The sequence below is a fragment of the Cetorhinus maximus genome, chromosome 1 (genome assembly GCF_964194155.1).
Source record: "Cetorhinus maximus chromosome 1, sCetMax3.hap1.1, whole genome shotgun sequence".
NCBI classification, from domain to species: Eukaryota; Metazoa; Chordata; class Chondrichthyes; order Lamniformes; family Cetorhinidae; genus Cetorhinus; species Cetorhinus maximus.
Window position 1 is genome coordinate 42166570 of NC_135879.1, and position 24526 is coordinate 42191095.

General features: G+C 40.8%; 1 protein-coding gene across 2 annotated transcripts in view; it reads left to right on the forward strand.

Moving 5' to 3' along the window:
- gtf2e2 (general transcription factor IIE, polypeptide 2, beta) overlaps window positions 1-24526 on the forward strand; it is a 64869-nt gene that overhangs the window by 27648 nt on the left and 12695 nt on the right. For both annotated transcript variants that reach the window (XM_078540305.1, XM_078540314.1), the window contains exons 3-4: window positions 8638-8723; window positions 18728-18835. In XM_078540305.1, the coding sequence (XP_078396431.1) occupies window positions 8638-8723; window positions 18728-18835 (194 nt within the window). The remainder of the gene's footprint in view (window positions 1-8637; window positions 8724-18727; window positions 18836-24526) is intronic.

The following is a 24526-nucleotide window of genomic DNA, read 5'->3' on the forward strand; positions in this document are numbered from 1 at the left end:
GGAACATGGGTTCAAATCCCACCACGGAAATCTGGAATATAAAGCTAGTTTCGGTGATGGTGACTATGACAACCATCATTGATTGTTGTAAAATCCCCTTTAGGGGAGGAAATCTGCCATCCATACCTGATCTGGCCTACACGTGACTCCAGATCACAGCAATGTGATTGGCTCTTACCTGCCCTCTGAAATGACTTTGCAACACTCAGCTCATTATGGATGGGCAAAAATGCTGGCTTTGCTAGCAGCATCCACATCCCATGAAAGAATAAAAATGATAGTAGAATGATTAGCAAGCTGTCTACAGAGAAAAAAACATTGCTTAGCAGTTCAGGGTAGCTACCAAGAATGGGAAAGCATGGCAAGTGTTCCACAAGGATGAGTGCTGGGATCACTGTCCAAAATGTATTTGATTTGGACTCTGGAATTGAAAGCAGGAAAGATAGCGTTATAGTTATAGAAGTGTTATAGTTGAAGAATGTGAAAAAATGCAACATTATTAAACTTGCAGACTCTGAGAACAGACAAATAAATTTCAATATAGGTAAGTGTTATATTTTGGTAGGAACAATAAGGAGACCTCATATTCCTTGGAAATTGAGTCCCAATGGAGTACGTATGAACTTACAAGTTAGGAGCAGGAGTAGGCCACTTGGCTCCGCCATTCAATAAGATCATGGCAGATCTGATTGTGGCGTCAGCTCCACGTTCCACCTACCCCAATGACCTTTGACTCCCTTGTTAGTCAATAATCTATCTAACACTCTCTTAAAAATATTCATTGACTCTCCCTCTACTGGTCTCTGGGGAAGAGAGTTCCAAAGATTCACTACCCTCTGAGAGAAAAAATTTCTTCTCATCTCCATCTTAAATGGGAGACACCTTACTTTAAAATGAGTCCCCCTAGTTCTAGTCTCTCGCATAGGAGGAAACATTCTTTCAGCATCCACCTTGTCCGTTCCCCTCAGAGTCTTGTATGTTTCAATAAGATCATCTCACAATCTTCTAAACTCCAAAGGATACAAATCCAGCCTATCCAACCTTTCCTCGTAAGATAATCCCCATCCCGGGTATCAGTCGAATGAACCTTCTCTGAACTGCTTCTAATGCTTTATGTCCTTTCTTAAATGAGACCAAAACTGTACACAGTACTCTAGATGTGGTCTCATCAACACCCTGTACAACTGTAGCAAAATATCCCTACTTTTATAGTTCATTTCCCTTGCAATAAACGACAATATTCCATTTGCCTTCCCAATCACTTGCTATACCTGCATACTAACTTTTCCTGATTCATGTACCGGGTCAACCAGCTCCCTCTTTACTTCACAGTTTTGCGATCTCTCTCCATTTAAATAAATATGCTCTTTTTTATACTTACTGCCAAAGTGGACAAGTTTGCATTTTCCCACATTGTACTCTCATCTATCGAATTTTTGCCCACGCACTTCCATGTCCCTTTGCAGAAACCTTATGTCCTCTTCAAAACTGCCTACCTTTGTGTTGTCAGCAAACTTAGCAACCATATTCAGTGCTTTCATCCAAGTCATTGATACAAATTGTAAATGAGGCCCCAGCACTAATCCCTGTGGCATTCCAAATGTTACATCTTGCCAACCTGGAAAAAAAATATTTATCCCTACTCTCTGCTTCCTGTTAGCTAACAAATCCTCTATCCATACTAATATGTTACTCCTTCCACCATGAGCTCTTATTGTGCGTATTAACCTTTGATGTGGCACCTTGTCAGAGGCCTTCTGGAAATCAAAGTACCCCACATCCACACGTTTCCCTTTATCCACATTGCTTGTTACTTCCTCACAGAGTTCCAATAAATTAGTCAAACATGATTTCCCTTTCACAAAAACATGTTGATTTTTCTTCATTGCATTGCCCCACTGTATTTTCTAAGTGCCTCACTATAGCCTACTTAATAGGTTCCAGCAATTTCTCTACGTCAGATGTTAAGCTAATTGATCTGCAGTTTCCTGCTTTCTGCCTCCTTCCTATGTTGAATAGAGGAAACACATTCTCTATTTTCCAATCTACTTGGGCCTTTCCAGAATATAGGGAATTTAGAAAAATTAAAATGCATCTCCTATTTCAGCAGCCACTTCTTTTAAGATCCTAGGATGAAGACCATCAAGACCTGGGGAATGTCAGTTTTTAATTCTTTTAGCTTTTAAATACTTTAAGTACCCTTTCCCTAGTGATTGTAATTGTTTTAAGTTCCTCCCTCCCTTTCACCTCCTGATTCACAATTATTTCTGGGATGTTATTTGCATCCTCTACATTGAAGACACACAAAATAACTCTTCAATTCATCCACCATTTCCTTATTTTGCAATTTTTAATTCCCCATTCTCGCTCTCAAAATGACCAATGCTCACTTAACTTTTTTCCTTTTTAAATACCTGTAGGAACTCTTATTATCTGTTATTGCATTTCTAGCTAGGATGGGGTAGAGGAGCAAAGTGATCTGGGGATACAGATACACTAAATGTAGTTATACAGGTTAATAAGACCAATTATTTAAAAACAAATGCCAACCAAGCAGTTGAGTTCACCCCTGGAGGGAAAAAGAGAAAGAAAATTTGTTAAAATTGTATTGAATCTTGGTTAAACCACACATCAGGGAACCCTAGATTGATGCAGTACAGAAGGAGGCCATCAGGCCACTGTACCTGTGCCTTGAAAGAACTGTCTAATTAGTCCCATTTATCTGCTGATTCTCCAAAGCTCTGCAAATGTTTCCGTTCAAGTATTTTTCCAATTCCCTTTTAAAAGATATTGTTAAATCTGCTTCCACTACCATTTCAGGCAGCACATTCCAGATCATCCTAACTCGCTGTGTTGGGGGGAAAGATAAATCTTCTCATATCGTGCCTGGCTCTTTAACAAACTGATGAAAGGCCATCAACCTGAAACATTAACTGTTTCTCTCCCCACAGATGCTGCCTGACCTGCTGAGTATTTTTAGCATTTTCTGTTTTAATTTCAGATTTCAAGCATTTGTAGTATTCTGCTTTTGATTACCTTGAGTCTATTCTCTGGTTGCTGACGCTTTCCTGCCACTGGAAAAAAATTTCTCCTTATTTGCCCTATCAAAATCATTCATGATTTTCAGTATCCCATTTAATCCTCCCCTGAACCTTTTCTGCTCCAAAGAGTAGAAACCCCAACTTATCTGGTCCCTTAACATAATTGTACCCTTGGTGCCATTCTAGCAAATCTGCTCTGTGCCCTCTTCAAGGCTTTAGCATCCTTACTAAAGTGTGGTCCCCACAATTGGACGCTTGACTCAAGCTGGAGCCTGACCAATGATTTTATAAATGCTTAGCATAAATTCCTAACTTTGTACTCTGCCTCTGTTTATAAAGCCAGGGATTCCATATGTTGTTTGAACAGCTTTCTCAACTTGTCCTGCTCCCTTCAAAGTTTTGTATACGCGTAGTGACGGATCTCTCTTGTTGCACCCTCTTTAAAATTGTGCCATTTAGTTTATATTTCCTGTCCTCCTCCTCCTCCTTCACTTCATACTTCTCTGCATTAAATTGCATCTGCCATATGTCAGCCCATTTCACCAGTGTGTCTGATCCTAGTGAAGTCTGTTGCTATCCTCTTCACTGTTTGCTACATTTCTGTGTTTTGTGTCATCTGAAATTTCTGAAAATATGCCCTGCGTACCCATGTCTAGGTGATTAATACACATCAAAAAGAGCAGTGGTCCTAATACCTACCCATGGGGACACCATTGTATCCTTGAAAAGCAGATGTTCAAAACTACTCTCTCTATTCTGTCTGAACCAATTTTGTACTCACTGCCCTTGTTGTTTTAATCCCATGATTTTCAACTTTGCTAATGAGTATGCTTGGAATTCTGGTGGATTTATGAGAAGGATATAGACTTATTGAAGATGGTGAAGAAAAAACTCACTAAGTCAATACCAGAAAAGGCTTTAAAGGTTGGAGCTTTTTCTCTTGAAAAGTGAAGGCTGAGGAGTGACCTAATAGAAGGGGTTTGATAAGATGAACATAGAGAAGATGCTTCCACTTATGGGGTAAACCAAAACCAGGGGCCATAAGTATAAGGTAATCCCAAATAAATCCAATAGGGAATTTAGGAGAAACAAGTTTACCCTAAGAATAGATCTTGCTATGACAAGGAGTGGGCATGTTGCAGACCTGCACGATCTCTATTATTTAAAGAGCCAATGCACAAGTGGAATTTAAAAGAATTAGTTGCGTTTTATATGATAATTAGAAATGGAATGAGGGAGGGCTGCACCCCAGTTTAATGTGGCATCTCTTGAATTACAGCTTCATTCATTAAGGATGAGAAAGTAAGCTGTATTCCCCAGTAACGGAGGGGGGAAACTTAGCTACTGTGCTAAGGAAGGTGAACAGCAGCAAATGTGATGAGAATGTCGATCCAATGTAGGAAGTGTTTTAATGACCTAACCAGACCAGGAAAGGTGAACACAGTTGAAGTTTCACTTGCATCCTGTAGTGCACCCCCATCATCACTTAAAACATGCTTGATAAGACAATCACATCACTCCACATACTCATTTAAGTTTTAGCAGCATTATCATCCTGTTTAAGTGCACTTCACCATCTCTTTGTCTGCTACTGTCTCTCGCCCAAGGCCACACACATTGTGATCCCACCTCTAGTCAGCTCATTCAATTCTTAAAACCCAGAAAGATTATGGCCAGCACCTCAGCAGTTTCTAGCCTTATTTCCCATGGAAAGCTAAGATGCCTCCTATCCAGATTGAGTGACTTGTATCACAATACCGAAGCAACCTGTATCACGATCACAAATGACATGTGACTGTGACAAAGTTAAGCTATCCCTCGTTGTCCTTTTCTACCTGTCTTCAGCCTTTGACACAGTTGATTGTGCCATCCTTTTCCAACATCTCTTCACTGTATAATTGTAAAATTGCAGCAAGGGCGGGTGGGCAGGAGGCCATACCACCGATGGCACAGTGCCCTACTTTATGGGTCCACCAAACTGCTTTCCTGCCTGTGGGTGGCCCATAAAATTCGGCACCTGAATTGATGTTTCTTTCTAATACTCCTCTTTAGAGCTAGAGCTTACATAGTCACAAGACATCAAGCCATAAATATTTCTTTAACATGTGTTTGTTAAGGTTTATTACATACCTTAAGTATATCAGCAAATTTTCATCATGTGTTAAGGAAAGCACGTGTTGCAATTTTTTTTTTTTTGCAAACCTATGTAAGAACACAAGAAATAGAAGCAGGAGTAGGTCATCCTAAGCCTGCTCCTGTTGTTCAGTTGGATCATGGCTGATCTTTCACCTTAGTTACACTTTCACGCTCTATCCCCACATTCCTTGAACCCTTTAGTATCCAAAAATGTGCCAATCTCTGACTTGAGTATTGACTTGACTCAACAAATATCCTGACACAATTGGGAATAGTCTTTATTTTAAGAACCGTAAACACATGATATTCAAGGCATTTAACTAATTTATTTTAAATAGATCAACACATCTATTAAAATAGCAAAAATCACATATAAGAATGTGTTAAATTTTCATATGTCAATCCTTGCAGTGTAATTTCACATTCAATCATCTTGCGACTACAAACCTCTGTCTGCAGCCTTTGTTCATCTGAACCCTTCCATTTCAGCAGCCTCGCAGATTATGCTGCAGGACCCACTCGGCAGTATTTCACACACAGACTCATTTTTAAAGGCCACCAGCCAGCCTTTTAGTTCCACATAGTTGCTCTCAATAGAAATTCAAAAATGAGTAGCAATCATTTATTCACTTAGTTATAATGCTGTCAGTCACTGATACTAAAAATGAATTACTCATCTCAGAATTACCAGTAAATGGAAGGGAGCTACAGGCCTTTTTTTTAATTAAATTTGAGATATTGGGGATCATTTCACAAGATTTCATGCAGACACAGCAGCTTCAACGAATGACTACTTAAATACCTTTCTATTGTTCAAACGTAATACTTTTTGTCTGCTGGCTTCTCAACAAATCATGAATTAGAAAAGAGAACACATACCTTTCTGGCAAGAGGAGCAGCAAGATGTTCTTGTAACAGGAAATACTGTAATGAGCTCTGTAAACCTTGCAGCCTATTGCGGAAAGCAGGAAGATGGAACTTGTCTGCTATTGGCCAAGAATGGCATATTCTCATTGATATTGATTTTTACAATGTGAGCACGTTTTTAAAAAATTATATATTTCTCCTGGTCAGTAAGCTTTATCCTTTTTCTACTCATCTATGCTGCTTTTGTTCTCTATGCCTCTTCCATCTCTTCCACTTGCATTCCAATCTCTTTTTTGTTTTCTGTTTGTATTCTGTTTGTCTTTTTTGCCTTCTGTTACATTTCTCAGTCTTTGGCATGATGTGAAGATGGATTGTTATTTAATATTTTAGGAATATGGTGGTGCGTCCATGATTGGGTTTTAAAATGTGCATTATGAGATATGTAGGGGCTTAACTTTTCAGTTGCTACATTTCAAAGGGGAGTTCAGAAGTGGCAAGGGACTATTACAACTTACAAAGGTTTCAGAAATAAACAAGGGAAAGTTATTAAATATTATTTGACTTGAAAGTGGAGGCAATAGGAAAACATGAAAGAATTTTATATTTTTAGAAACGTTCATTTCAAGGAGGTATTTGAGAACAATGGAATCTAAGATGAAAGGAAAGAAAGATGTTTAGTTGATTTGTGGTGTAGCTGTGTGGGGGAGATGTCCTGAAACCAGATCTGTGTTGGGAGAAGGTGTGAAAGTTGTGAATTTGAAGCAGCCATCGAGTTTTCAAGCCAAAGAAATCTTTGTTTTCAGAAAGCAGTCTGCTTCTGAACTTTTCTTTGAGATTTCCACAGCAGAGTAGAAGAGAGTGAGAAGTCGTATGGTATACCTTTACTAAAGTGACAGCAGTTATTGCCTTGGATAATATTACTGGATTTTTATGGTTAACCTTCTGTAAGGGAGCTGTTGCCAACTAGTTTACTTGTGTGTTCTGACCAAGTGTTTTTTCCTTGGATGGGGTGGGGGGGAATGTTTTGTAAAACTGTTTTAATTGTGTAACTTTAATCTTGCGTGCTTAAGTTTTTTTTTCTCCTTCTTGTTAATAAATCTTTTAATTTTAAAATCCTTAAAGTGTTACTGGGATTCTATGCTTCAGGGATCAGTAGTTCTTTCCCTCGTTTTCAAAATACAAAAAGGTTATGATTAGTAAGACGTTTCCTTCTGGAATTTGGCCTGCTCAGCAAATAACATCGGCTGCGGTTGTAACAATGTCTTCTGATTATTTTTCTCTCGCTCCCCACCTCCCTTGCCCTTCATGTAAACAGTGGTAGGCAATTCAGCTTTTTTTGAGTCTGTTCTGACATCCAATTAGATCATGACTGATCTGTATCCTAACTCCATCTACCCACCCTGATTCTGTAACTCTTAATGTCCTTTCTCTTGAGCACAAGAGTAGGAATAGACCCTTTAGTCCCTCGTGCCTGCTCTACCAGTGAGATCATGGCTGATCTGTGACCTAACTCCACATACCCACATTTCCCCCCTATCCCAAAACTTAGCAATCTTAGATCAATTGTTAATTTTAAATCTAACATTCATTGCTGGTGGCAGGAAGAGTGGTCCAAACTTTTGGCATGTAGAAATGTTGCCTAATTTCACTCCTGAAAGGCCTGGCTCTAATTTTTAGATTGTGCCTATTGCTCCTTGACTTCCCAACTAGCATTAATGCTATCTCTCTATTTCCCCAAGTTAATTCGTACTATAACTTCCTAATTTCCAGAGAGTGCAATCCTAGTTTGTGTTATATCTCCTCATAATTTAATCCCTGGAGTCTGGGTATTATTCTGAGAAGTCTACTCCTTTCAAGGTTGATATATGCTACTTAAGGGGTTGTGCCCCGAACCACAGTCCATATTCCAGGTGTGGTCTAACCAGGGTTTTGCATAGATGAGATATTAATTCAATCACTTATATTCTAGTCCTCTAGATATAAAGGTCAGCATTCTATTATTAGCCTATTTGTTTATTTTCTGTTCCTATTCATGACATTTTAATAGCCTATGCACCTCAACCCCCTTGCAATGGCAGTCGTGTGTCCCGTATACAAGATGCCATGCGGCAATTTGCCGTGGCTCCTTCAACAGCACCTTCCAAACCTGCAACCTCTAATGCCTAGAAGAACAAGGGCAGCAAATGCATGGGAACACCACTAACAGCAAGTTCCCCTCCAAGCCACATATCATCCTGACTTGCAACGATATCGCCGTTCCTTCACTGTCACTGGGTCAAAAACTTGGAACTGTGAGTGTAGTTACTGAACTGCAGCAGTTCAAATAGGTGGCTCACCACTACCTTCTCAAGGGCAATTAGGAATGGGCAACAAATGCTGGCCATGCCAGCGATGCTCACATTGCATTAAAGAATTAAAACAAAAATTTGGAATGCTCCAATAAAACTACTAACTAAACCACAAAAAAAAATGCAACAGTTCAGCAGGAATTTTTGTTTCAATTTAAAAATCAGCAACATAAAAGAATTTTGGCACTGCTTTGTATCTTTACTTCCTGAAAAAGTATTTTATAATCTACCCTGTTCTTTTACAGAAAATGGATCTTTCGCCTATAGAACGCTTCCAGGGAGTGCTGGGTACAAGTTTGGAGTGCTTGCTAAAATAGTAAACTACATGAAGGTAATTTGCTTTCATATCTTTCTACTGGGACTAGTAATTAGCTTTCATAATTTTAGCTTAAAATAGGCAATGAATATTTTGAAGTTTCCACATTTTGGTAGATGTAGTGGAAGTAAAATCTAATTGACAGCTGCCAAATTTCTGTGTCCATCTCCAAGAAAAAACTTCTCCAGATTAGTTACAACTGAACTTTGAATCCCAACTGCTTAGGCTCAGTCGCCACATTGCTTTTGCAACTATCAATTTACTAAATCACTCCCTCACATCTACCTTTGACGTCCCTGTCCAGCAAAAACCTTTACTGTGATCAATCTCCCTGGATGGCTTGCATTTCAACTCACTCACATCTAAGGGACACAGACTTAAGCGTATCAAATGCACAACTAATTTAGCTATCAATCACCAGATCCAGCTGGATCTTAAGTACTAACAGGCTGCATGCTTCTTTACCAAAACTGCTGATCATTGTAGAGAGCCAAAGATAATCCCTGGCTTCTTTACTACCAAATTATCATCTTAAACTCCTTTCTCCCACTCCCCCCAACCTTACCCTCAACAGACGAAAGAAGTTCATGGACGACTTCATTAAGATCAATCATTTGCTGTCTCTGTTGATTCCCTCCTATCTCCTTGTTCCATATGGTGACATTATAAATGGTTCCCTTTCATGGGCTATTGCTTCTTTTGCTTTAAAAGGTGCTATTGTTGCTCTGTTTCTCAAAAATTAATTCCCTGATAATTCTTCTGCCCCTACAAGCTACTTGCCTATTTCCAGCGCCCTTTCTCTAAAGTTGCCAAATATGTTGTGATCTCCCAAATACATGTCTGCAACTCCAATCATATTTTTTGTCCCTATCATTGGTTTAAAATGGCCCTAATCAAAGTCGTTAAGGCATTCTGTGTGACTCTGGTGCATTCTACCACTTTGTCCTTCTTGACCCCTGCATGAATAGTCACACCATTCACCTTCAATGCCTTTCCTTTGTCCAATTCAGTGGGATTACCCTTGATTGGTTGCACTCTTACCTATTGAACTTTAACTAGAAAATCTCCAGCCATGGCTTCTGTTTGCACCCAGTAGTAGCACTGGAGTCCTATGGCTCTAGTTTCTATCTGCTTTGTCTTCATCACTGTCAGCTTCCATACATGCCTATCTCTTCTCTTCCTTAACACTGTTCTACAACCCTTTCTCCTGCCCTGAGGCTTTATTGCACATCCCCCCTCCAACTCCATTTGCCTGCCAAACCACCCCCCCACCGACCATTGGTGACTGTGTCTTCAATTATCTAGGCCCCTGATCTCTGGAATTTCCCCCTAAATCTATTTGCCTCCCCAACTCGCTTTTCTCCCCTTAAAGCCCAGTTCATTGATAAAACTTTTGGTTATTTCTTCTCATAGCCTCGTTTGTCTCTTGTCTGTTTGTGTTTGATTGTACGTCTTGTATGAAAAAGGTGTTACATAAAAATTATTAGCTCAATGATAAATCTTTTCTGGAAAATTAACTTGGCAAAAAATTTCTGGGGAAATGTACCGTCTTTTTTCATTCAGTCAGTTATAAATGTGTAGACCATTGTCTAAATTACGGGTGAAAGGGGAGGAGAAATAACTGTGTTGCCTTTAACTGTTTGTGCAATATAGCAATCACAACGATGCAACTTTTGAATGGGAGTGGCAGGAGGCATTTGTTATACTGTTAACAGCAATTTTGTTCCCTGTGACACACCAGAAAAGTTTCCATTTTTTGGGCCCTTTTCTCTTTAGCTGTTCAAGCAGTTTTTCTTTGTCTGTTTTATAGATATTACTTTTCAAAGTTTGAAAGAGTTTACTTTTGCTAAATTGCAGTTATCTTAACACAAGCGTGCTCAGGACTTGAGGAACTTTTCTTCTGTTGCAAAGTATTAGATAACGTTGTCAGTTGCAGAGTAACATTCCTTCTGTTCTTCTCGAACATTAGGTGAAGACTTCCTTTGTGAAAGGAACCATTCGAAAATGTATGTTTCTTAAGGTTGTAAATGAGGATGGACTAAAATAGGTAGAGTACCAAATGATGAGAATTCCTGGAAATATTCACTAGTAGCTTATCACCAATCATGGGAGATTCTACAATTAAACTTAACGAGCTTGATATCATGTGTATGGTCATCCTATGCAGGGATAAATGTCTCAAAACTAATGATTCCCTGGAAAACAATGATATAATCTTGTATGCTTTAATAATCATTGTGACAAAATCAATCAACCACAATCTCCATGAGCAAGTTGTTGAACACTGGGAGGTCCCACTGGATTGAAAATGAGCCAAGGTGATACCAATTTTTAAGAAAAGCAATTTTTTGATATTTTAATTTGAGCACAATTTGTTATCAATTATATCTGATCAATCATGATTGCCTGCAACAAATCTGGTGGGAATGTTGCGTTTAATCAGAATTTTACACGAGATATAACACAGTAGTTATACAATAAAGGTATAGGACTATGACAAGTAGTAAGTACAGGTCTAGGACAGGCAGGGTTTGGCTGGCATGTGCAAACAGCTGTTCTTTTACTCTACTCAGTGCCTCATGTCTTCATGACCTCTCAAAATACCAAAGAGCTTTAGACCAAAGTCAGCATGTTTCAACTTTAGGAGTTCCTCTTAATCGTCTACTGCAATGGCTTCCTCCAAAAACTTATCCTTTATACTCTTTTTCAGGGGTGTTTTGGGTGTTATATTGGCAGGACTTAATTGTCCTGTAACAGTTGTTCTTAATACGGAATGCTTAATAGCATGTCAAGTTCTTTATCTAAGCAATGGGGTTAAAGCCTTCCCTTATTTTATCCACCTTCCGTGAACTTTTAGAGCCTTTGTACGTACGTTTTACCCTTGATCAACCAACCTTTACATCATCTTCCCTTATCTCATCCTGTGCTGTCTTCCCATGATCAGTTCCACTCCTCCATTGAAACATTTCATCTCCAGCCTTTTTTGTGTTTGCCTGTTATCAATTATTTATGCTCAGAGCCATCCATAAGACCTGATCAAATGTTCGTCAGCTGTTCACCCAGTTCTAATTCCATGGTTCTAATTGAACCATGAAGTGATTCCTAAAGTAACTTCTATTTTGCTTCTAGACACTTTTGCATTCCAGTAAGCATCTTCATTAAACAAAATTAACTGAAGATATCTAACAGCTTTGAAGTATGTCTATTTGTTTTTAGTGTTCAGCCAGTTGCTCTCCCACTATTGCAGAGACCTCATAACCTGATTTCTCTCCCGTTTTTTTAAGCCATTATCTTTTTTTTAAAAAACAGCAAAGGATGACTAAAAAAAGTAATAAGGGAGAAATTAGAGTATGAGAGAAAGCTAGCTAGCAATATAAAAACAGATGGTAAGACTTTCTACAAGTATTTAAAAGAAAATGAGTAAAGTGAGCATTGATCCACTGAAGTGAGCCTGGGAAATTAATAATCGTAAATAAGGAAATGGCAGAAGTATTTAACAGATATTTTGTGTCTGTTTTCACTGTGGAAAAGATAAATACCATCCCAGAAATACTTGTAAATCAAGAGGTGAAAGGGAGGGAGGAATTTAAAACAATTACAATCACTAGGAACATGTGAACTTGTCGACTTTGGCAGGCAGAATAAAAAAAACATCATTTAAATAGAAAGAGATTGCAGAACTCTGTGGTACAGAGGGATCTGGGTGCCCTGGTGCATGAATCAGGTAAAGCTAGTATGCAGGTGCACCAAGTGATTAGGAAGGCAAATGGAATGTTGTTGTTTGTTTCAAGGGGAGTGGAATATAAAAGTAGGGATATTTTGCTACAACTTTACAGGGTGTTGTTGAGACCACACTTGGAGTGCTGTATTTAGTTTTGGTCTCCTTACTTAAGTAAGGATATAATTGCATTAGAAGCAGTTCAGAGAAGGTTCACTTGATTGATTCCTGGGATGAAGGGATTATCTTGTGAAGAAAGTTTGGACAGGTTGGGCCTGTATCCGTTTAGAAGAGTGAGAGGTGATCTTATTGAAACATATAAGATCCTAAAGGCACTTGACAGGGTGAATGCTGAGAGGATATTTCCCCTTATGGGAGAGACTAGAACTGGGAGACACATTTCTTCCTACTCCAAGTAAAGAAGTTTCTCCTGAAATACTTCTTGGAATTATTAGTGAATATCTGATATTTATGGCCCCTAGATTTGAATTCCTCCACAAGTAGAAACATCTCTACAGTAACCCTGTTAAACTTCTTCAGAATTTTAAATACCTCTGAAGTATTCTCGTTTCTAAAGAAAAGATCCCCAGCCCATTCAGGCTTTGATGATATTTATACCTCTCAGTATCCTTGAGTCTGTTTTGCAATTTCTACACCATACCCATATCCTTTTTGTAATATAGAGATTCGAATCGTGTACAGTACTCTAATTGTGGTCTAACCAAAATGTGATGCATGTTTAATATAACTTCTTACTTTTGTATTCTATTCCTCTTGAAATTAACCCCAGCGCTTCCTTTTGCACTTTTTATGGCTGTGTTGATGGGCATTGCTACTGATTTCTTTGTGCCCCAACCCCATTTAGACTTTTTTCCCAGTTAGTAGATGGCCTCCTTATTCACCCCAACAAAATGCGGTACATCATACTTGCCATTTTTTTAATGTTTATTTTCGTTTCATGCCCATTCTGCACATTTGTTCAAGCCATTTTATAATTTCTTGATTTATTCTTTCATGGAATGTGGGCATCGCTGACAAGGCCAGCATTTGTTTCCCTTCCCTAACTGCCCTTGAACTGAGTGATTTGCAAGGCCATTTCAGAGGGCAGTTAAGACTCAACCACGTTGCTGAGAGTTTGGAATCACATGAAGGCCAGACCAGGTTCCCAAAAAGGATATTAGCGAACCAGATGTATTTTTACAACAATCAATGATAGTTTCATGGTCACCATTACAGAGACCAGCTTTTAATTCCAGACTTTATTAATTGAATTTAAATTCTACCAGCTTCTATGGTGAGATTTGAACCCATGCCTCCAGAGAATTAGCCTGGGCATCTGGATTACTAGTCCAGTGATATTACCACTATGCCAAAGTTTCCCCCGCAGTCTTTCTCAGTATTTATTATACTCCCCAATTTGGTGTTACGCAAGCTAATATTTGATATTGTACTTCCAATTCCAGAGTCCAAATCGTTTATGTAAAAGGTGAACCAGTCCCAGCACCGATACCTATTGAACACCACTTTTCACCTTCCAGTCTTAATAACTCCCTTTATTCCCACTTTCTTGTTTTGTAGCCAGTTTGCCACACAAATTGCTCCTTGCCCCATGACTTCACATGCTCTGACCTTAGCTATGAGTCTACTATGTGATCAAGCATGACCTTGTATTTTGAAATTCATGATGACTATTTTTTATGTTTTCAGTCTCATAAATTGTTTTTATTACTATTTTGAATAAAGATTTCAGGGGCTTTCCTACCACTGACATTAAGTGAGCTAGTCCATCATTCCTGGATTTGTTCTAGCTCTCTTTTGAAATATAGGGACAAGATTTTCGTGGACCTTTAAAAATAGTAGACAGGACCCAATGGGGATTTCCCATCCTCCATTTCCGACGAGTCCAATTTTTGCTGGTAAGGAAAAGGAAGTGGGCATAATTCATACAGGAAAGAAACCTAAACTTAACGGGACCATTTGAACTTAGTGCTGAGTTCAGACCCTGTTTTGATGTTGCAAGGGCCTTAATTCTTGGTGTATGAGTCTTGAATTGGAGTAACCATAAACATTCTTGAAAGGCAGATAAGGTCTGCATAACTGTCATGATCTGAAGTTTTTAAAAATACTTTGCTCTTTAAATATTTTTTTTTTAAAAAGCTGCAGCTGTGAGCAAGAGTTCAAAAAAAGCCTTTGCTAGACTGCTTTGATGGACAGGCCATCTAGTGCAGGTTAGAAAATCCATTAGCATCTGTTCGTGCAGCTTCAATAGCATTCTTTTGTTGTGCCATTATGAATGCTTGGCTGAGTTTTAAAATGTGACAATATGGTTGCTGTTAGATAGTTCTGTAAAACCATTAGATTATTGACTTGCTCAGGATCATTGCTCATTGCTAAATCTAAGATGGCCTGTACTTTTGTTGATTCAAGATAATATTGTTCTAGAAAGCTCTCCTGAATAGACAAGAAATTTTTTGCCTTTGGAACTTTAGCTGTAATGCCTTCCCTCATTCTGTGGAAATTAAATTCTCCCATTATAACTTTTCTGTTTTTGTAACAACCTTAACTGATGTCCGCATTTATGTATCCTGCTACTTTATCACTGTTAGCTTGAGGTCAATAAACAACTTCCAGCAAAGCCTAGCATCCAAGTTTGTTCTTTTTTCTTAGTGGAATATGTTTTTCCTGAACCTTATTAATCACCTTTTTAATAAAATATTTCCCACTGATGTTCAATCTCTTTGTCAATACTTTTTCCCCAGTGTGCCTTCCCTAGTCCAAACCCTCATAATTAGTTTTTTTTTTACTGATCTATTACTTTGGTCTTTGCCTTACTTATGTCTCTCACAATCTTAAGTTTCTTTTTTTTTGTGATCACCTATTGCCTAAATGCTCCACAATTACTTCTCACATCTCCTCTGATTCATTTCCCTTTACTAGATTCCTCTCTTCGTGGGTTTCTTAGAAACTGGCTAAGAAAGAACTGCAGAACACTTTGCAAAAAATTCTTTCCTTTTTCCCTTTCCCTAGCCCCTCTTGAAGTTTATTTGAAACATTTGAAGTTTCCCATGATTATTATATATTTCATAGATTTGCCTATTTGTTTCTCCCTCCAGTTTCCTTCCATTTTGTGTGGTTTCCATTATAGCCTTATTAATTTGATGAATCCCTTCTTAGAATGCATATAGAGGGATATAAAAGCTATTTCATAATGTTGATTGTTTCTACTGCTGTTGTTATCCCTAATTTGTACAGCTACCCCACATCCTCCACCTTCTTTCTCTATCCTTTCTTAAAACATTATATCCTGCAGTATTTAGGTCAATCTTGTTCTTTACGTAGCCACGTTTCTGTTATCCTTACTATGAATTATTGCCTCCCGTATTCCAGTTGGATTTGGGTGCTGTGTACAGTGCTGTATAGGCGGGTTACTCATTCCTTTTGGTTCATTCTTAGCAGTTACTTTACAATTATGTCCTGTAAGTTTATATTATTATTCCTTCCCTTATTCTCATCTTCGCTTTTTTATACCTTCATACTGCTGTTATTTTTAACTAGATCCATGCCCCCATCTTACTAGTTTAATAGCAGTCTTATTTTACCTTTTCAGCTAGAGCTTTGCTCCCATTCCTTTTTAGGTGGAGCTCCTGTCAATAGTTCAGCTCCTACTTGTCTCATTAATGTTGCTCGTGCACCATGACCTGGAATTGCCCTTTCCCATACCACTCTTTCAACTATGCATTCACCTTACTGATCTGTCTATCTCGATGCCAATTAGCAAGTGGTTCAGGCAATAAATGTGAGATTGTCACCTGTGGCATCCTTTTTTTAAAATTTAGTTCCTAAATACTAATATTCCCTTTGCAGGACCTCTTCCCTGTTCTTCTATATTTATTGGTCCCAACCTGGGCCACAAAAACTGAACCTTATTACAATTTTCATTGGAACAATGCAGATTACAGGGAAGTATAATAGAAGAGTTTTTCTCAGTCAGTACTACACTGAAATGTCAGCCTAGATTTTGTGCTCAAGAAACTTGAACCCATGACCTTCAGACTGAATGCAAGAGTGCTACCATGGAGCCACATCTGACACCTAACTGTCTTTGAGAAAGCGCTGCCTTCTTGAACCTTTGCAATCCATATGGTGAGGGTACTCCCACAGCGATGCCAGGTAGGGAGTTCCAAGATTTTCTCCCAGTCACGATGGAGAAATGGCTATATATTTCCAAGTTAGAATGGTGTGGGATTTGGTGGGGAACTTGACTGTTCTTTTGCACCTGTTACCATTGACTTAATAGGTGGTGGAACTTGTGGGTTTCGAGATGCTGGCAAGAAGAAGCCTTGGTGACTTGCTGCAGTGCATTGTGTAGATAGTATAAACTTCAGCTACAGAATACTGGTGATGAGGAAGTGGATATTTAAGCTGGTGATTGGGGTGCTGATCATGTGGACCTTAGATGGTGTCAAGCTTCATGGATGTTGTGCAGGTGTACATATCCAGGAAAGTGAAGCGTATTAATCGCACTCTAATATGTGCTTTATAGATAGTAAAACGGTCTTGTGATGCAGTGGTTAGTGTCCTTACCTCTGAACCAGAAGCTCGGGCTTGAGTCCTACCCCACGAATTGATAACCAAGGTTCATAAATCTGCCTGGTTGAGTATCAATCTGCAAATCCTTCCAACACCCACCAATAGCAAGTGGTAAGAGTGGGAGAGATACCTGGTCAGTGATGTGATGGAAAGAACGTTGGAGCTTCTACCATTACATTCATAGCTCCAGACTACAACATGCATGTAAAAGTACATGTAGCCACAGCAACTCTGACTCAACGAGTGCATTGTAACATCACCAGCAGGTAGCAGAGAGGATTTAGATGGTCAGGAAGTGAGCTACCCTTGACAGAGTGCACAGCTTCTGATATGTGGCTTGTCAGTGGTCTGATCAGTGGTGTCACTCCAAGATGTTGATTTAGGGGACATTAACATTGTAATGTCATTGAATCTCAAGGAGCATGCCTTTTGCAGATGATCATTGTCTGGCACTTGTGTAGCATAGATGTTTCTTGCTGCTTATTGACCCAAGTTGTATATTGATCAGGTCTTGCTGCATTCAAGCATGAACGCCTTATTATCTGGGGAATTGCAAATGGAGCTAAACACTTTGCAATCATCAGGCAAATTCACCTATTTCTGCTCTTTTTGATGGAGGGAAGATCATTGATGAAACAGCTGATGATAGTTGGACTTGGGATACTGCTGTGAGGAACTCCTGTATGATGTCTTGGAGCTTAGGGATTGGTCTCCAATAACCACAACCATCTTCCTTTGTGCCACCTATGACTCCAGACCCATCAGATTTTTCATCAAGTCTCATTTACTTCAGTTTACCTGGGGCTCCTTTGCGCCACACTTGGCCAAATACCATCTTAATGTTCCCTTCTCACCTCTGGAATTCAGCTCTTTTGCCCATATTTGGACCAAGGCTGTAATGCAGTCTATAGCCAAATGGTCCTGACGGAACTAAAACTGAGCATCAATCAGCAAGCTGGAATTATCAAATAGAATAGCACAGCACAAAAAGAGGCCCTTTGGCCCATCAATTCTGCACTGGATTATTACTAAGTAAACGTCAATTCATAGCATCATTGACAACTCTTTCCATTGCTTGCTGGTGATTTAGAGAAGGTTGATAGACAGTAATTGGCCTGCTTGGATTTATTCTTTTTATGGACAGGATATACATGGGCAATTTAGTACATGTCAAGTAGATGTTAGTGTTGCAGCCACAATGGCACAGTAGCTAGTTATAGAGCACATGTCTTCATCATCACATCAGATATTTTCATGGCTTTGTGAACTTTTTTTTGTGTCCATGGCACTCAGCTATCCTTCATGTCACTTGGAATGAATTAAAGTGGCTGAAGACTGGCATCTGTGATGGTGGGGACCTCATAAATAGGCTGAGATTTGAGTTGAGAGATCTAGAATGGGGGACCATTGATACAAGATTAAATGTGAGAGATTTAGAACAGAGGGCAAGTGGGAACCTATTTTCACATTGTCTTGAGACTTTGGAGTTCACTTCCAGGATTAATGGTTGAGGCAGAAACCTTCAACATTCAAGCTTAGTTTGGATAGGGCGAATAAAGGGACATTAGAACATGATAAGTAGATGTGATCAGGGCTGTTTTCTCAAATTGAGGGTAAATGCTGTCACAGACCTGTTGGGCCAAGTGGCTTGTTCTCATGTTGCAACTTCTATGCTCTTACATCAAGTTTAAATTTTAACTTTTTTGTGCAGACTCGCCACCAGCGTGGAGATACCTATCCACTGACACTGGATGAAATTCTGGATGAGACTAAACTCCTGGATATCGGCATGAGACAAAAACAATGGTTGATGACTGAGGTGAGAGATTTATATGACTAATGTTTGACAAAATACTTTAGTGTTCTTCAGAATAGATGGAGGAGTGGGTACTGTACCAATCTACCTAAGTATACAGTTGAACATTGTGCACAGAAAAAAAAACTTGAATTTTTATTTCGCCTTTCATGACCTAAAGCATTTAACATTTAATTTAGTGGTGTTATAATGTAGAAAAATCCATCAGAAAATGTGTGCACAATTAAATCACGCATCAGAGATGAATAATCAGTTAATTCATTTTAATGATGCTGATTGAAGAATAAATATTAGCCAGAAAATTCAGAGAACTCCCATGCTTCAAATCGGGCGATGGGATCATTTACATTCAATTGAGAAGGCAGACAGAGCCTCAGTTTATGGACTTACCCAAAAGATAGCACCTCCCTAGGAAATGCACGGCAACGACAGCTGAAATTATGTACTCAAGGCTCTGGAGTGGGGATGAAAATGGGAACTGGAGAGGGCCTTTCAGCCCATCAAACCTGTTCCACTATTCAGTTAGATCACGGCTGATCTGTATCTTAACACCATTTGCCAACCTTGGTTCTGTACCCCTCAATCCCCTTGCTTAAATAAACATCAACTAATCTCAGAAAATGCTTGAAATACTGAGCAGGTTTGGCAGTATCTGTGAAGAGAGAAACAAGAGTTGGTATTTAAGGTCAGTGACATTTCATCAGAATATCAACCCTGTTTCTCGCTCTATAGATGCTGCCAGACCTGCTTAATATTTCTAGCTTTTCTGTTTTTATTTCAGATTCCAGCATCTGCTGTATTTTGCTTTTGCATTTATTAACGTATGTTTTGATCTTTTTATAACAGCTTTCTAGGTGTAGTGTTCCAAATTTCCTCTACACTTTGTGTGAAGAAGTGCATCATGCCATTTCCCCTGAATGATCTAGCTGTAACTTTAATATTATTTCCCCTTCTTCTGGACTTCCCACTGGAGGAAAGATGTTAGAGAAAAACTACCTAGTCCTTTAATCACCTTGAATATTTCAATTAGATCATCCCTTAAAATTCCACGGCTGGATTTTGCGGGGGAATGTACTGCTGGTGGCCCCCCAGAAGAAAAGTTGGTCAGAAATGGAACAACTTTTAAAAAGGCCACCCCGGAGTGGTGATAAGCTGTGAGTCAGCTGAACAAGCTGAGGGTTGGACTTCTGCCCCTCCGAGGAAGGGAAGCCCTGCTCTCATGAGCTGCTGGCCAATCAGATTGGTCAGCAGCTCTTACAGTCCGAGCACCACAAAAACTCTGTAGTGGGCACTGCTGGGACTGCAAACAGTCCCATGAAGAAGTGTCATGGATGCTGGATACAGGTAAATCTCAGGACTTTTTGGGCAAGGAGGGATCAGGCACCCTAGGGAGGGGGTTGGGGGTGCAGGTTTGGAGACCAGATGAGGAGGCACAAAGTGGGGGGTACGATCTTGGGGGGGTGGGTGCCCATGACATGCACAGGGCATCCCCTTCCTTCCTGCCTTTTCACCAACTTAAGTGAAAAATGACTGTCCCACCCTCACCTGCCTTCTGCTGCCCAACATATTATGGCAGTGGAGATATATTGAGGGCCTTAAGTGTGCAATAATTGGCCACCTTAGGCCCTCAGTAGGCCTAAGGGCAGGTGGGGAGGCTAGTGGATTAGCCAATCCCTCCCCGTCCCCTGTATCATGGGGATTAGATCAGGGGTGGGTGGGAAGGCAGTGGGCTAATCATCCAATGTATTTATGTCCAATAAAACGCCACTGAAGCAGGCCATTCAGCCAATTGTGCCTCTGCCAGCTCTTATCTTGCTTGTAGGGGTTCAAAAGTGGAGACCCGAGAAAGATGGACATAGATTTGGGAAGTGACAACTTGTTTAATTACTCAAAGGAAAGGGAGATGGGAGATGGGGCAGTAGTTTACAAGGACAGCGGGGTCAAGGGTGGGCTTTTGAGGAGTGGGAAATTATAACAGCAGACTTAAAGGGGTTCAGTATCTGAGGAGAGGGAACCATTAACAATATTATGTAACGTGGGGGCCAGGAATGGGCGTTGGGTTATCAACAGTTTTGTGCTTCCTTTTGTCAAAAGGAGCAGGAGATGTGTTTCGAGTTATGATTGAGAAGGAGTCAAGGGTTATGGGGGGCAGTCAGGAAAGTGGAGTTGAGGTCACAATCGGATCAGCCATGATCTTACTGAATGGCAGAGCAGGCTTAAAGGGCCAAAATGGCCTGCACTACTAATTCTTGTGTTCTTGTTCTCCTGTCCTTGTCTTGTGGACAAGATTAGCTCGGAGAGGTAATGAGTAGAGATAGGAGATAAACCTATAGAATGATACAAGTTCAGGACTAGGGCGGGGGAAGCCAAGGGAAATTTGGTTTGGTGGGCTAGGGAGGCAGTAAATGCAGCTGAACAGTTGGTCTCGATATTCGTGTTATAGAAGACCGTGGGCTCATCAAGCTTGTTGGAGGTGAAGGTGGAGGGGTAAAGAAGAGGAGTTTAAGGCGAAGGCTTGTAGCAAAGAGAAATCTGGGGTTATCTTTTCATTCCAGAATTATCCTGGCATAATGAGCAGCTTTGGCAGAGGGGGCCCATACCCGTGTTGCTTTAAGTGGTCCAGCCAGATCTGTTGATGAATAGCTAAACTAGTTGTCTGAAGCGAATGAGAGTGAGTAATGGTCTTATGGGAACATCGGCATCAAAGATATGGGTGGGATTGACCAGATTGATAGCTGCTGGAATATTGTGAATGGAGGTCCAAAGGATAGACAGTTGGGAATTTGAAAATGCTGTTGGAGGTCATTTAAGAGAGAATGTTAGATGCAAAGGAAATCAGGAGTGGAAGCGAGGATATGAGTGGAGAGGGATAGAAGGAAGTGATCATTGATGCCTTTCCCTCTGACTGACACAATGTGAGTATATGTACCATGTGAGATGACAAAGGTAAAATATCCCTTCTCATCCTTCTCAACGTGATACAGCCTTTGACATGGTTGACCACATCATCCTTCTCCAATGCTCTCCAGCTGGTTTGAGTGCAAATGAAAGGGTCATTTCAAACGCCCGGGATGGAGGCGGCAGCCCTGGCATGAAGTGGAAGCAGATCTTTGGCAGCCTAGCTGAAGGAACGTTGGATCAAGGCATCCTTGGTATCCCTGAAGGATACAGAGATCTGCCTCACGCCCTCGATATTCCCCTCATCTGCTCCTCTTCTGACTCACTAGTGGATTCATCATCTGTGGCCTGTGCAGCTGCATCAAGATCCTCTTCCTCCAGTGGGTACCCCCTTGCCAGTGCCAGATTGATAATGGTTGCATGCTGCGCTCTCCACAGTGACACCCACTCTGGAGGATATTGTAGTGTACCCACTGAATGGTCCAGGCATCGGAAGTGCATCTTGAGAAGACCAATGGTCCTCTCTACTACTGCCCTTGTGGAAGCATGACTCCTGTTGTAATGCTGCTCTGCCTCTGTTCTTGAGTGGCAGAGAAGCATCATAAGCTACCTTTTCAACGGTTAGCCCGTGTCACCCAGCAGCCGTCCATCCAGTCGGGCTTGGCACCTGGGAGTGTCTCAGGATGTAAGCGTCATGGGAGCTGCCAGGGTACCTTACACAGACTTGCAGAATATGCATCCTGTGGTCACACATTATGTGCATGTTCATGGAGTGGAATCCATTCCTGTTGATGAAGGCACCCGGCTGACCCACTGGCACCTTGACAACCACATGTGTGCAGTCGATAGCACCCTGAATGTGGGGGAACCCAGCAATCGCTGCAAAGCCTCTGGCTCTCAGCCTGGCTGGCCTGGTCTGTATGGTAAAGAACAAATGTCAGTATCCACCTGAACAGAGCTTCTGTCACCAGCTTAACGCAACTGTGGACAGCTGATTGGGAGACTCCACACACATCCCCCACTGGCCCTGGAAAGAGCCGGAGGCATAGAAGTTGAGGGTCGCTGTAACTTTCAGAGCCACTGGCATGGGGTGTCCATCCACAAAGTCGGGGCTGATCTCAGACCCAATCATCTGACAAATGGGGGTTACTGTCTCCCTTGAGAGGTGAATCCTCCTTCAGCATTGCACCTCAGACATATTGAAGTAGCTGCATCGCCGTCTGTAAACCCTGACAGCAGAATAGTGGCGCCCCCTGTGGCCCCTTCTGCCTTGGACTTACTGCTGGCCTTGCGCCCCTGGTGCCTGTGCCCCTCCACCCACAGGTCCCTCCCCTGGAAGCTGCATTGGGACACCTGGCCTCCTCTCCCTTCTGCCCTTCTCTTCCTCCTCAGAGGAGGTGCCACCAGCAGAGACCACAATCCCCATTCCCAGGTTAACGGAAGGCTGTCTGAAACCTGGAAGGGTCCACACGGTCTGAATCGTCCAGGGGCCTTGGAGACACCAATAAGTCCTGAGATGAAGCCTGGAAATGTTAACAATGAAGACCAGAACAGAGATGAAGCTGCCAAGTAACAATAAGCAACCAGCAGCAAACTGTCTCCAAAACTCCTCACTACTCACACTGGCAAGGATGCTGACCCTTTTTATTCCATCCTTTAATGAGGTTTATCAAATTGTCGGCTGCCCGCCTACCCGTTTTACCCATGCAATGAGCGCAAAATCACATGGGCAACATAAAATCTAGCTTTTTAATGGCCTTAACTAGCTTCATAATTGATGGTGGGCGCGGCTCCAACTCCCACGTGCGCCCACCGACTGAAATATTGCGCAAGTGCACGATGACAAATTCTGCCCTATCTGTGGGATTTACACCTGCCAATATTGACGGACTCACCCAAAAATCTATAGACCCAGACACTCCTTGGCTGTGAGCTTGATGCTTTTGTTATCATAAGTAAGTGTGAATGGATGCCCCCATACATTCTCAATTATATAGCGATGGCTGCTAGCTTTGAACCATTCTGTGTGGACAATAGAAGTATTTGATCAGGTAATCAATCACCTGATCGAAACGGCCTTTAGATAACAAATCTATTATCCCAAGAAACAGAGAGAAACTGGTCAGTCTGAAGAGAACAAGGCAAGAAACAGCAGCTGCAAAAAAGGGCAGTAACATCTATACCTTTTAAAACCTGGAGACAGCTACATCTTAAAGTCACCATAGCTGTTCCTTTTCAAAGTCCACTAGTACAGAAATTTGATTGCCTGGTCAGGAAACCACAGTGACTCGCTTCTTGACCTGCTGAACATCCATCTCTTGGAGGGAATCCTGATATATGACTCCAGCAATTGAAACTACCTAGACTACCCTTCCGGAGTGAAAACGTCTTCAGTGGGCCCTCAACGACTATTTTTCCTATGACGAGTCAAATACGTGAACTATTCTTTTGTTTACAACTTGTAAAAGTGCACTATCCTCCTTGCCTATAAGTTTTCTTGAGAGTGTGTGTGTGAGAGAGAGTGAGGGAGTTTTTAGACTTTCGGGATGAATGTGCAAATAAATAATTCCCTTTTAAACGACGAAAGTTGCTGCTGGATTTCCATTTGACCCCATGCTCAAGAGTTAAGAAATACACACATCTTCCTTTTCAAAAAAACACACACTGAATACACTTGTAAGGGAACGGGGTTTCAGTTCTCTCTCATCTCTGTCTGTAACACTAGATAAATCGAATGGACAGTTGTGGCAAATGAGCTTCAATATAGGCAAGTGGAAGGTCACCCAATTTGGACCC